The sequence below is a fragment of the Rhinolophus hipposideros genome (assembly GCF_964194185.1).
Source record: "Rhinolophus hipposideros genome assembly, chromosome: 15".
Classification (NCBI taxonomy): Eukaryota; Metazoa; Chordata; class Mammalia; order Chiroptera; family Rhinolophidae; genus Rhinolophus; species Rhinolophus hipposideros.
In genome coordinates this window covers 30175329-30189857 of record NC_138061.1, presented here as the reverse complement: position 1 = coordinate 30189857, position 14529 = coordinate 30175329, and the positions used below count along the sequence as shown (strand labels likewise).

General features: G+C 34.3%; 1 protein-coding gene across 2 annotated transcripts in view; it reads left to right on the top strand.

The window, feature by feature from the left end:
• TNKS2 (tankyrase 2) overlaps positions 1-14529 on the top strand; it is a 57313-nt gene that overhangs the window by 29442 nt on the left and 13342 nt on the right. For both annotated transcript variants that reach the window (XM_081073973.1, XM_081073974.1), the window contains exons 13-21: positions 1758-1837; positions 3140-3285; positions 3857-4022; positions 4552-4771; positions 7127-7236; positions 7908-8096; positions 9945-10197; positions 11084-11166; positions 12240-12360. In XM_081073973.1, the coding sequence (XP_080930099.1) occupies positions 1758-1837; positions 3140-3285; positions 3857-4022; positions 4552-4771; positions 7127-7236; positions 7908-8096; positions 9945-10197; positions 11084-11166; positions 12240-12360 (1368 nt within the window). The remainder of the gene's footprint in view (positions 1-1757; positions 1838-3139; positions 3286-3856; positions 4023-4551; positions 4772-7126; positions 7237-7907; positions 8097-9944; positions 10198-11083; positions 11167-12239; positions 12361-14529) is intronic.

Genomic DNA, 14529 nt, shown 5'->3' with positions numbered 1-14529 from the left:
GCAATCATAGAGAGAAAAAGTACTCTAAAGACTGGCCCTACTACTTCTTCACTCTTTTTATTTATTTATTTTTTTATATATAAGGTAGATTTTTGTACAGTTAACTATTTGACTTATTAAGACATATTTAACTAGTGAATTCAGTCACATTCATTACACTTAAAAATATTCAGATATAATATCTACATACAATCTAAATAGCTACACATAGGTTAAACATTTCAGCCTAGAAATCTGGTCCCCTGATTTTTAAAATGCCTTTGCCTACGTCTCTACATTTTACTAAAAGTTAATGGATTGTCTTTGACATTTCAAAACTCAAATGAGAAGGAATGTAACAGATTAAGTCTTTTGTACCTTTAACAGTCACCCTTGATCAAGATCCTTTTACCCGTGGTCTAGAAACCACCTTTTGAGAAAAACACTGCTTGAATAGATGAAGGCAGGTTGATAAAAACCTCCTGGAAACTGACAAAACTGTGAAATAACTACAGGACTGCTTTCAAGATTATCTTTCAAGTATTCCCATGATACACTTCCCCATACACCATGCATTTGTTTCAGTGTAGGTTTTGGGGGTATGGCACTAGTCCTGTTCGGTCGCCTAGTAAGGGACATTTACAGTCTTGGTAATTTTGTGCTAAGTGCTATTACTTAATCTTTTCAGCTACTTTCTTAGAATAAATTATCAAAGTACAATTTCCAGGTCAAAGGATAATATGTAATTGTCAAATCACCTTCTAGAAATGTTGTTATATGCCATTTTACACTACTACTAACCATGTATGGTAGGACCTGTTTGCCTTGTCAGCACCTGGTATATTATTCTTAATCTTTTCCTTGGGTGAATTTGTGTATATGTGTGAATTACAGAAGTCATAGATGCTTTTTTAATGCAAATTACAGAAACTGTCATATTGCTCCCCCATTTCCTTTTTGTCCACTAATGAATGAATGAAAAAAGTGTCATTATTTGACATTTCTAAGATGTATGTTGCAATATTTTTTCCATTTTTTTTCTTTGCCTTACAACTTTTTAATGCTTTGTTTATTGCCTGCAGATATTTTTCCAAAGCAATTTTGGTTCTGCTTTTGATGTGCTACTCTAAGATACTTTTCTACTGCAAGATAAAAAATAATACTCACCTATATTATCTTCTGTATAGTTAAGGTGCAATCTTTATACTTGAGTCTTTAATCTATCTGATGTTTATTTTGTTCTAAGATGCAAGGTACATGTTCTCTTCTTTTTTATGAAATTTATATGAGCTATGAAACAGAATTTCAGACCTGAAAATGGAAATGACTTCAAATATCTTCTAGACCAACTTCTCTCTTTTTAGAACTAAAAAAATCTGAGTCCCGGAAAGTTCAAATGATTTGTCCTAGTCAGCTAGTTAAGGACAGAACCATAGTTAGGTCTCTGGCCATTGCTCTCCTAATTTAATATTTTTCCACCATTCAACAGGCTTGGTTTTAAAACAGGCCATCTTTCATTATTTTATGTTCTTTTACATTACTTAAACCACGTTTTATGATTATTCATATTTACATACATTTTGCTTATGTGTGTGTGTGTGTGTTTCAAAGAAAAGTTTTAGGGAAGTCTTACTGTTTTCTTCTACTACCATAGGGATGTCCTACATAATCTACCAAACTATAAAAGAACTCTACTTCCAGATAAGATGCCTCCCTTAAAAAAAGGGTTGGTTCCACCTTCTAAGTAGGAGTTAATCACTCTTTTTCTCTTTTTTTAGAGGGTATCCCATTAGGTAATTCAGAGGCAGACAGACAATTGCTGGAAGCTGCAAAGGCTGGAGATGTAGAAACTGTAAAAGTAAGATATGATCTTACGTTTTTTGTTAACTTTGGGTTTTTATTTTGACAGTGTTTAATGAAAATGTACTATTATAATGAAGAGCCTAGTTATACGTACATTGTTTTAAAAGGTAAATGATGCTAATCTAGTTTTCTACAAATACGGATCGTTGAGTAATAAAAGAAACTTATTAGTTTCACATACATCTCTGTAAATGCAACACAGTCACATTTAAATAACTTCATGTTTATGGAAATGAATTTTGTTTAAAGAACCTATACATTATCACTTTAAAAGAATAAGGTATATCAAATTATTGTCCATTATTGTTTACATATGATATAACCCATTGAGTTAAACCCACTGGTAGTTGGATCCTTTGGTTTATTAAAGGGCTTAGGTTATTCTTGCTTTCAGTGTAGGATAATAGAGAGTAAGGGTTTTTACTAATGTTGATATTCTTTCAACTTTTTTGCACCATGATTTATCATCTGTGTTGCTTTTCTTCCCCAGACATTTATACTTTTCATGCAAACTACTCTTGAGTATTTTGAGTGTTACTGTTATAGTCTTTCTCAGCAAGACTTCCTCATCTAAACCAAAGAGCACAAAAAATTACTCGATTGACTATTTTCTTAATTCTCCAAAGGGTGGTATATAAGCAATAGCATTCTGTTAGTTAATTCATTCCATATAGTGCAATATAATTCTCTAAATGCAGTGCCTTGACTACTATCATCACTATCATTTCTAGAAACTTGTTAGAAATGCACATTCTCAGGCCCCACCCCAAACACGCTGAATTAGAAAATCTGGAGGAGAGACCCAGTTCACAGGAAAATTTGAGAACCACTGGTTTCAAGCATTACTTCTCAAACTTTAATGTGCTTATAGATCACCTCTGGATTTTGTTAAAATGCAGATTCTGGTTCAGTAGATGGCGGTCTGACATTCTTAGTTTCCAACAAACGTCAGTTCATGCTGATGCTCCTATGATGCAGTGTACCTCTACATATATTTGCCAAAAATGGAACTTAAAATTGCTGATAATTGATACTTAGATTACCTTTCTGTAAATAGGAGTCATGGCAATGATAAAATTTACTTAGTACTAGCTTTAGCAAAACATGATACAGGCGTAGATGTGAGGGATTCCCAATAAATGACAAGATGAGATAAGAAAAAGGAGTAGATAGTTGCTGAGGATGCTGATTTGATGAGACAAGAAAGTAAGTCAGACATTTGAAATTTCTACTAAATGAATGAAAACAAGAAGCCAGAACCTGTAGCATCATGTGTATACTGTGTTCCTTCCTATAGAAGTTGTGTACTGTTCAGAGTGTCAACTGCAGAGACATCGAAGGGCGTCAGTCTACACCACTCCATTTTGCAGCTGGCTATAATAGGGTGTCTGTGGTGGAGTATCTGCTGCAACACGGAGCTGATGTGCATGCTAAAGACAAAGGGCAAGTACCATCTGTAGCTATGGACTCTCTTTCCTTTATGTGACCTTTTTAAGAAAATCTGAAAATATTTTTATGATGGTTGGTAGCTCTTTTATTTTAAGGAATTCTTTCCAACATTGGCTTAAATATAGCTTCTTAATTTCAGTTAAGATTTTATGATGGTTAGCATTTATATACATACTTATTTGCATAATGCCTTGTAATATTATAATGGGCAAGGAGATTATGACATTAGTGTGATATTGATTTTGAATATAGTAAAATTTTCAATTTGCATTGAGGGTATTTGAATTCTTCCAGTTTATCGTAAAATGATTTTTCTTTAAAAATACACAATTCTCAATTATAGATATTGAGTATATAGATGTTTATTATATTCGTTGCAATTTTAAATATTTCCTCCCTAGCCCCCCCCAAAATAATTCTATTTATGCACTCACTAAATACTTAGGTTCTATAAAATACAATCAGTACAAGCCCTTGTGCAGCTCAAGAAACTTACCAGCTATATGTAATTATTTAAATTAAGCATATCTTTGTGTTGCATTGCTTACTTAGCTTTTCATTTCAGAGGCCTTGTACCTTTGCATAATGCATGTTCTTATGGACATTATGAAGTTGCAGAACTTCTTGTTAAGCATGGTGCAGTAGTTAATGTAGCTGATTTATGGAAATTTACACCTTTACATGAAGCTGCAGCAAAAGGAAAATATGAAATTTGCAAACTTCTGCTCCAGGTATATTTAAGTACTTACTATGGACAGTGTATTACATAGAATGTGTTTGATATTTCTAATAACTCTAATATAAACTAGTAAGGGGATAGAAAGAAAAGTTATGTAATTCTCTACCTCGATTTCAGAATAAATGTCATGAACAGTATTTTAATCTGTATGTTTACCAAACACAGATTTGTTATTGTATAAAGTCAGCTATCATCATGTAACAATTCTCTGATTATCTTAATTTTTCTTATTTAGTACTTTAACTTCAAAATAGTTGATGGATTAATGAAATACCTTATTTTTTAATGTAGTTTAATATTTTGACTATATTATCATAGAAGCCCAATAATATTTAACTGTCTCTATATTCTTTTTATAATTTTTCTGTGTATTAAATTCAACATTAATAAAAATCATGTTAACCTTTCAGGTAATCTCAGTATAAAATAGTTTTCTTTGGCATAGTTACATTGACTCTTTTCTCGTTGGTCAAAGGCAAACTTAAGGCTATTCATCTCTTTCTCTTTTTTCACATGCCCAGCATGGTGCAGATCCTACAAAGAAAAACAGGGATGGAAATACTCCTTTGGATCTTGTTAAAGATGGAGATACAGATATCCAAGATCTACTTAGGGGAGATGCAGCTTTGTTAGATGCTGCCAAGAAGGGTTGTTTAGCCAGGGTAAAGAAGTTGTCTTCTCCTGAAAATGTAAATTGCCGTGATACCCAAGGCCGACATTCAACACCTTTACATTTAGCAGGTAAATGAAGTTTCACAGATTTAGGCTGGCAACACCTACGATTCATTTAACCTGAGTAAAATATTTCCTGAAAGTAAACTTAAAAGAGTCAATTCAAGTACCTTTTAATACCACCGTTATACTCTAGTGTATTTGTACAGGACAACTGTTCTTCATGTTCACTTTAGTACTAGTATGTTACATTCAGTCAGAACAATTGAAAGAGGTTCTGCCAGTCACCATGTACTTTGGAACCTTTATTCCAGGTCATCATATTGTTTGAGTTATATTTGTTATCTTTGATGAGTGAGTTTTGGCTACAGAAACTTCAAAAGTGTTCCTGCTTGAGCCAGCCTTCCTCATGAGAAGCTAAAGCTTTCCCTTCTAATGATAGCTGTTAAGCACAAGCAGGAAAAATATCTTAAAAGACTTTTCAGTAGTTACGTCAACCTCTTGCCAGTTATTTGTCGTATTAGTTTTCTAGGCCTGCCTTAACAAAATACTATAGACTGTATGGTTTAAACAACGAAAACTTATTTTCTCACAGTTCTGGAGTTCAAGGTGTTGGCAGGATCAGTTTTTCCTGAGGCCTCTGTCCTTAGCTTCCAGATAGCCACCTTCTCACTGTATCCTCACATGGCCCTGGGGTGTCTCTCTCTATGTGTCCTAATCTCTTCTAAGGACACCCGTCAGATTGGATTAGGGCCTATGGCCTCATTTTAATTACGTTACCTTTTTAGAGGCCCAATCTACAAATACAGTCACATTCTAAGGAACTGGTGGTTAAAGCTTCACCATATTGACACAGTGCACCTTTGTTTTTAGTGCAGATATACAACATTGTGGTTTTACGCTTTTACAGCTACATTGAAGAAGCTAGAAAATGGGCCATTAAAATCACTGAGTTACAGCTAGTACTTCAGTGGATTTGCATCATAGGCATATTTGATTCATACAAGTTTATCTTAACACATGGTTTAAAAAGAGAAACATGTAATGCAGGTGTTTCTGCCATTTTGTGTGATATCGGAAATGAAAATCTACTCTTCTCTGAGTTTCTTTCAGTCTCACAGGCTGGTAACTGTGTTCCTAGTGTATAAGGGATATTTTGGTTATATGAGATTTTTTACCTTTAAATTCTCACCCCATGTAAGTTGGGACCCCACTGTCCAAGGAAAAGAATTACTCCATCTGTGTGTCTTTTAGAGAATTTTGGAAGTGATAAGCCACAGATACTAATAACATGGTGATAAAAAGCTTTTTTACTTCCACTGGCAATCTGGAGTCTCTGTGTTATTCATGCAAGACAAGGTGTGACTTGGCCTCTGATTTGAACTGTGCTGTGCATATTTATTTATATTAGCTTTTTATGGTAGCTTATCTAGAACATTTAACGTTTCTATTTAAGTCTGTGTTATCTTTGTAAGTGGCAAATATGTTGTAGACAAAAAATATTTCTGCTCATTTGGGCAGTGGTATACCTTGAGAACTGGAAGGACTTTTGGATTCACTGTAATACTTAGCTTATGATAGTTGGGTGGTTTTGTTTTTCTTTACTTGATTTTACTTAAATATTTTGCTTTAGGTCCTTAAGCAAAAGAATAAAAACTACAGTAAAAATAAATGTAAATAAAATATTATGTACTGTTTTAAAGTTTCAAGTGATACCTGGTTTTATGTCGGCAAAGTTAGCTCCAGATTTTCTTTCAGGCTATGAATATGTGTCAAATAAAATATATTTTACCCTAAGCATATGTACTAAGAGAGCTGACAGTTCCCAGGGTGACAACAGACAGCTTATGGCATATGTATAAAATACTAAGTTTTACTTCATAGCTTTAGCAACACTTAACAGGTTCTGCTACCAGACTTGTAGAGATGTATACCCCTAAGTTCTCTCTAGAAGAAAGCACATCCTTGTGGCCTTCTGGGGAAATGGGGTCCTGAGACCCATGCTGGGTGCTGTCTCCTGCTCTGCCAGCCCCTTGTGTTCCTAACTTGACTTTTGTATGTTGGATGCCTTTTACTTGTAGTCCTTGAGACCATGTACCAGAGCTGAGTTCAAGAAGTTGTATATAACAACCATGAAGGCAGGGACTTTGGTAAGAAGGTTTCAAAAGGAAAGATACAAAACAGTCAGTCAGTATAAATTTGAAAGTGTCTAAACGAATGTGTATCATCACTGAAAGCTTCTAACTTGAGGCCAGCGGGCAGTTTTTCCATAAGATAAAATTTTCATAGGCTACAATGGGGATTTTCAGATTTTTATAGTCTCTTTATTTTTATAATAAAGCTTATGCTTTATATAGAGAGTTATATATATTTAGCTATTTTTTATATTTTATGTAAAGTAATTTTTCTTCTTTCCTAAATCAGCTGGTTATAATAATTTAGAAGTTGCAGAGTATTTGTTACAACATGGAGCTGACGTCAATGCCCAAGACAAAGGGGGACTTATTCCTTTACATAATGCAGCATCTTATGGGGTAAGTTCTTTTATGTTTACCTTTAGAAATCTCTGACATTTTCAAAGTGAAAATCAGCATTACAGTTCAAAGTTTGACTCTCATTTTATAGAGAAGTAAATATGAGGGCTAAAGAGGTTAAATAACTTCCAAGTTTTAATTCTGAATCTGTTGTGAGCTTGCTGTGTGGTGTGCAGCACATTTTGTCATTCATTTTATTATCTTCCTTAGCACCTCTCTTATTTTCACTGAGGTGTTGGTGCCCAGGAAACCGACTGGGATTCATAGGAACCTGTAGAGATTCAGGTGCATTGTTCCTGACTTTTTATAGCCCTAAATGTTACAACCAATATTGATCATCTTCAGTAGTATAGTTTGAGTAATTGAGGTAGGCTGCTGGTTTATAAATTGATGTTCAGCAGCTTTAACATTTAAATAAATGAGAAATTGTTGAAGTCATGTTAGTTTAGTTTCCTTTGCAGAATTCTTCACATTTTCCAGTTTCTCAAGTTATTGAAATGTCTACTGTAATTTTTAATTACCCATAAATTACAATATTGAGGAGAAACAACTTTTCATTTCCGACTAAGTATGAAAACATGGAAAAATAGGTATATGGCTAGTTTCTCTTTAGAAACTAAAGTGTGATAAAATAAAATTTCAGACTGTAACAGGAGTATTTTCTTTTACAGCATGTAGATGTAGCAGCTTTACTAATAAAGTATAATGCATGTGTCAATGCCACGGACAAATGGGCTTTCACACCTTTGCATGAAGCAGCCCAAAAGGGACGAACACAGCTTTGTGCTTTATTGTTGGCCCATGGAGCTGATCCTACTCTTAAAAATCAGGAAGGACAAACACCTTTAGATTTAGTTTCAGTAAGTGATGGGCTCTTTGAAAAATCTTAATGTTTTTCTCACTTTTTAAGATTCACTTGGTATATATAAAATGTCTTCGTGGTGAATGTGGACAAATCTGGTTTTTAGCCCAATTTAAATGTAGGATTTCTTTGGTATTAATATATAATAAGTAAATAATAGGATTATCAATCAGTTAGTGTGTCCTGAGTACTTTGGGAAATGGGAAAAAGAAGTCCAACTGCTAATGTTATTTGGGGGAAAAATAGGCACAGGCCCTCAAGGGGTGCTGTTAACAGTGCATACAGTGCAAGATAGTACAAGATAATGGGTCTAGATGAAGTTCCCAGCTGGAGCCATTGCCCTCAGGGGGCAGCCATAAAGCCTGCTTCTAGTAGAGCTTCCCTTCTCTTCCATACTCTCTCCTCCAAGATTTCCTATTCTTTATTCCACCAGAATTGTTGAAACAAGCTTATTCTTCCAGTTTACTCTAGAAGTCCTTTTTTCTTTCCTCTCCCAAGGAACTTGTGTAGAAGTCTCCATTTTAGCCTCTGCCTCTGCTTTGGCCTCTGTGACACAGGTGCCTCTTTTGCTGCCACCACTGGAGAAATTGACCAGAGCAGTGGAGGGAAAGGTAGAAGAAATTCTTGAGTTAGGAGGAAAGGGAAGTCTCTTCTGCAGACTGCGTTGTACTGAGAAAGATTCAGTTGTTCCAGGTTGCATTGAGGAGCTGATGTAGTTCAGCTGCATTGGAGGTTAAATAGATTTTTCTCAGTTTGACAACCCAACCATGTCTGCAAGATTTTTTCGGAGAAGTGGTTTTCCCATTCCAAGCTATCTTGGAAGTGAACTTTTCTAAATCAATCTGCCCATTTGTTATGTTAGTCCATCAGATGTAATTGACAATGAAGCAAAGTGCTCTAGAGAACATATATGGGCTTTAGGGTCAAACAGACCTGCCTTAGAATTCCAGCTCTGCCACTTACATATCGTTGGCCAATCTTGCAAGTTGCCTAACCTCTAAGCCTCAGTTACCTCGTCTATAAATGGGGATGAAATATATCTGGTTAATATGAGAATTAAATGAGGTAAAGTCCTTGGCATGTTATCAGGTACATAAAAAGCACCCAATAAATGGTGCTAATATCATTTTAAAATTTTATGTACAAACTACGTGTGCAATAGGAGTACTCAGACTTGAGGGAAGAAAAAGCTGAGGATTGTAATAGGCGGTATAAATGATTAACCCTAAAAACAAGTACTGATTTACTTCTTGCGGAATGTTAGTGTCTTAACTGAGCGTTAGGAAAGAATGGTATATGTCACTAATTAAATTTATGTACCAGAAAATTTGGGGATTTTTTTTCCATTCTAGCAAATTTGATTAAAATAATTATCTTTGTTACCTCAAAAAATGTTCAATTTTGAGAAACAGATATCGTTTGTTGAATATTTTCCAAGAAATATAAATAATGGTTATGTTTGTTAAAGTTCCATGTAGGTTGAATGACTTCTTTCAGAGTAACTGCAATAACGTTAAAAGCTGTTACCTTTTTAAATTGGTATTTCTATAATTCATTTCAGTGCTTTTCATAGTATCAAAGTTATGATTTTATTTTCATGCTTTGCCATATTTAGCAGTTTTATTTTGATTCTGTGTGTCATGGAAGAGATTTTCTGAATTATGTTTTATATTTAATAAGTTGAGCTAAATATCACTTATTTGCTTCGCTTTTTAAAGTAACCTTTTTTTATAATACACAATATCTGCTGGGCTTTTGTCACATTTTTAAATGCATCCTATTGGGTATAGTAGAATTGTAAAACTTGCTTATCACAGATTTCATCTCTCTCTGACATGAACTCTAGGCAGACGATGTCACTGCTCTCCTAACAGCAGCCATGCCCCCTTCTGCTCTGCCTTCATGTTATAAACCTCAAGTACTCAATGGCATCAGAAGCCCAGGAGCCCCTACAGATGCTCTGTCTTCAGGTCCATCCAGCCCATCAAGCCTTTCTGCAGCCAGCAGTCTTGATAACTTATCTGGAAGTTTTTCTGAACTGTCTTCAGTGGTTAGTTCAAGTGGAACAGAAGGTGCTTCCAGTTTGGAGAAAAAGGAGGGTGAGACATTCTACAAAAACAACTTTCTAACTTGTATTGTAGCCGCATATTTGGCATTTGGCATGCTAAGAAGTCTTTTTTTAACCTTAAATGCGACTGTTAATATCAGATTGATTAATATAGTCTTAAAGTTTTAGACTTTTATTATTTTCCTTACATTATTATTAGAATTCCTAATGAAACCTGCTCCTTTCAAGTTGAGAGATTTGATGCTACTAACCTACTCTTCAGTTGTAAATGTGGTTTTGGAAAGTTTTAGAAGTCCTTTTGGTTAAGTAGTTATGCCTTTATTTATCTCTTCCAGTGTATTATAGACTTGTGAAATACTTTTTACACCATGTCAAAATACCCAATTTTGAAGATCGTTCTTTGAAAAGGGGAGAAAAAGACACACACATACCTGCATCCTCTGTAAAGCCATTCTCCTTTTACTTTTTATCTGTCAAAATTTATCTGACCCTATGTGACTTTGTGGAACTTGTTTTCATAAACTTTTTTGTGAAGTAGCTTACAGCCTCAAAGATAGGGAAACTTTTTTTTTTTTTTAGTGGAGATAAAATTGACATATAATATTAGTTTCAGCTATATGAAAACTTATTATAAAAATACAGTTAAAAATAATTTTTTTTTAATGAAAAGATTTTTTTTTTTTTAAACCTGAGAGTGCCCCGTTGGTTAATTGCTTCTTCTAATGATGATGTTTTATAGCTTTCTCTTTGCAATTTTTGATGTTATGTTCAGTGTTATATTCCAAGTAGTTACTAATATTTTGCTTCATTTTTACTTTCTTCATGTATATAGTAATAGCACAAAACTTCGTTGTTATAATGTTGATATATCATTATTCTGATGTGAAACGTTGTTCTGGATTTTTTTTTTCTTCCAGTTCCAGGGGTAGATTTCAGCATAACTCAGTTTGTAAGGAATCTTGGGCTCGAGCACCTAATGGATATATTTGAGAGAGAACAGGTGAGTAGATGAATTGTTTTTCCTTGGTTTGGTGTTTTAGGAAACCTCAAGGAAGAGGTAGGACATACTTGAAATGCTTTGAACCATTCAACCTGTTTTGAGAGTGAGGGTTTTTTAAGAAACTGGAAATCACTTACTCTTCTAATTTGGCTTGAGCTTGGAATTTCTATTTAGTTTATTAGCATGTAAAAATTGACTATTGGGTAGTAATAGTAAAATAGCTTTCATGAAAGGAAAGTTATTTAATGCTTAAAATAAGTTATCTTTAAGCCCTGTTTGTTTAGTTCTGTTGTGTTAATCAGTACCCACTTTAAGCTGACACTTTGCTGGACTCTATAGAAAGGTATGTAGATATGCAAACTATATATCTGGACTTTTCTAGAACAGTCCCAATTTACAGTACTCTTTTAGAATATAATTACTGAATTTTTGGTTCAGGACATATACTTACTATAGATTTGTATCCTAAGGAACTTTCAGGCTAGTTATGGAGCTATAGCAAGAACATATGAAGAGTTAAGTTTTGGGCATACATTTTAGAAATTCTAGTAAAGAGACATTTATTGCGAACTGTACTGTTTAGGGAAAGCTTCTTGGACTATGTGTAAATAAAACAGGATTTTAAAGAATGTCTTGTTTCACCAAGTGGGAATATATACTTGAGATAAAAGGGTTAGTCTGAACAATGATGCAAAAGTACAAGTTAGTATAGCCTGGAGAAATCATTGAAGGTATTGTATAAATAGGTTGGATGTAGAGGGATGGTGGAAAAGATAAAATAGTGCACCTGAATATGGTTTATTTGAAAGTGCATTATTGTATGGCAATTTAGTTTTCAGGTTCTTATGCTAAATGAAATTTTTGGCCAATTATGACTCAACTTTCTGTTTAACTAGATTAGCTAATTACCCACAACTTTTCAATTTCAGTTTAACAACTGGTTTATTTTTATCTCTAAGCTATTCTAAATAATTTGAAGTAAATGTATGAATCTAATACATTGTGAGATCACCAGTATATGAATGTCCACCAGATGAGTAAGTATTCTAAACAGTTTTATCCTCTTTTGTAAGATCACTTTGGATGTATTAGTTGAGATGGGACACAAGGAACTGAAGGAGATTGGAATCAATGCTTATGGACATAGACACAAACTAATTAAAGGAGTTGAGAGACTTATCTCTGGACAGCAAGGTATTTCATTTTAAATCATTGCTATCATTAGTTTAACAGTTTACATAAAAGCAACCCTCCACTTACTAAATGATAATGTAAAAATCTGTAAGAGAGAGTCCATTTAATAGGAAAAGCACTAATAAGGATTTGAGAAACTTGTAATTAAGTCTTAACTCTGCTACTGTTAAGCTTCCTGAGCTGCTGCTGTTTATTGTGTAAATCGAAGGAAAATTTCTGGGCCATTCAGAAATTTGGGGATTGATTTAGTTCTGAAGTTATATTTCTGTTATTTGTAGGCAGTTATTTCTGAAGTTATTCTAGCCCTAAAATTTTATGATTCTAAAAGATCTGAAACTTGGATATCTCATATATTATGGTAATATAATAGGTAATGAGAAGGTGTTCAGGCCTGCACATAAAATAGTTTGTAAATCTCTCTTTTGTTGTAAATAGCTAAATCCTAAAGGTATGCAGTGAAAATACTGGGAAACAATAATGTTGCAACTGAGGAAATTTAACAAAGTTGAACATTTTTATTTCTCCTGAATGTTGATACCTAAGGAAAATGCAAGTTGTATTCCTTCAACAGGTATTAACACTTCCTATGTACCAGGTCCTGGATATAAAAAGGTGAATTAAGTGTCAAAACCATGTTTTAACATCATTGTGAAACTGAGGAAATTATTTACCCTGGGATTAGAGCTTCTATAATTGAAGTCCTGGTTATACAACTAGGGTTAAAAATAAACCTCCACTAGCAAAAAATTGAGGAATTTTCAAGGAAGAATGTATGCTAGACAGGATAAGGTCCATCTCTTGAAGAAGAAGAAAAGAGTACCTCTAAAAATTAGTTGATTCAAGCTAAGGAATGCTTTAAACTGGAGTTCTGGAATAGGATCAGTTAAAGGTAGATGCACTTTATTTGCTTGGTAGGGACTAGGGCAAAATGTTTAAAATGTTAGATAGTCTTGGATAGTTCTAGTATAGTTGACAAAATTTTATAATATGAAGAAGAAAAACCCATGGCTCCCTGGCGTGTTAGTATACAATATAAATAGTACCATAATGAAGAGGAACTAGAACCCTCAGTTGTGGATTGCCATTGTGACTCTACTAGAATAATACTCATCTGGTAGGGTAGCAGTTGCGATTGAGTACTGATATAACAAGGGTCATTTAGGAAAGCGGCAGGTTAAAAAAGAAAGGCAGTGTTTGTACGTTAAATACATCATAGTATCTGGCACACACTTATTAAGACTTCATAGAAATGCTCAGGATACAATGACAGATACAGACACTGCCTCTATGAGATACATACCAGAGATACATACCTCTATGCCACTTCTGGTCCTATAGTCATTCTGATACACCCAGCTACAGTTGGGTAAGAACATTCATTCCTATGTGGAATAGAAACGTGGTCCTAACACAGAATGTTTTCTGACCTGACACATCAGGGTCACTTGCCTGCGTAAGAAGTTATCATCTATCTCATCTTCATTTGAAGCCAGGATTCTGTACCTACATTGTACCAAATTTGCAGATTGGAACTAGTGGTAGTCTTGTGACAGTCTCTCATCTTGCTGACCTAAAAGCCATAGCTATCATTCAGTGCGTCAAGTCAATAGATAACTTGTCCTTATCTTTCAGTATTTTCAAGCATCTTTCTTCTGGGCGGTCTGAAGATGCCTTAGTTAAGCATTTGTTGGACTTGATTCTGTTAAATCTTTATTCTGTAAAATATTGACCTCTGTATAGTCTCCATACTTCCTCTAGACATTGTAATTCAGCCATACCTATGAGTCTGTCAGAGTTTGGCATGTCGTTGGTAGTCTGGTTATTCGGACCAGAACTCAGAATTAGAATAGTGCTCTTAATCTCTAGAGGCAAACCACTATGCATTGACCCAGCAGTAAAGGATTTAATCCCTACCTGGAAGACAGCGGAAATTTGGAGATCTTGTTGCGGAAATTAAAGGAGAATTGTGCTGTAAATATACCAAAGAAATTAGAAAATTCTATTAAAGATTCCATTTAAAAAGCGTTTGTGAGATAAAGATACAAAAATCTATATGGTTAATCTTGACCATTGACATTCAGAAAATACGACAAATTCATTGCTGAGTTAAAGAATCTATTATGGGTAAGAATAAGCACTCCATAGTTAGTAAATTTTATGGACTTCTCA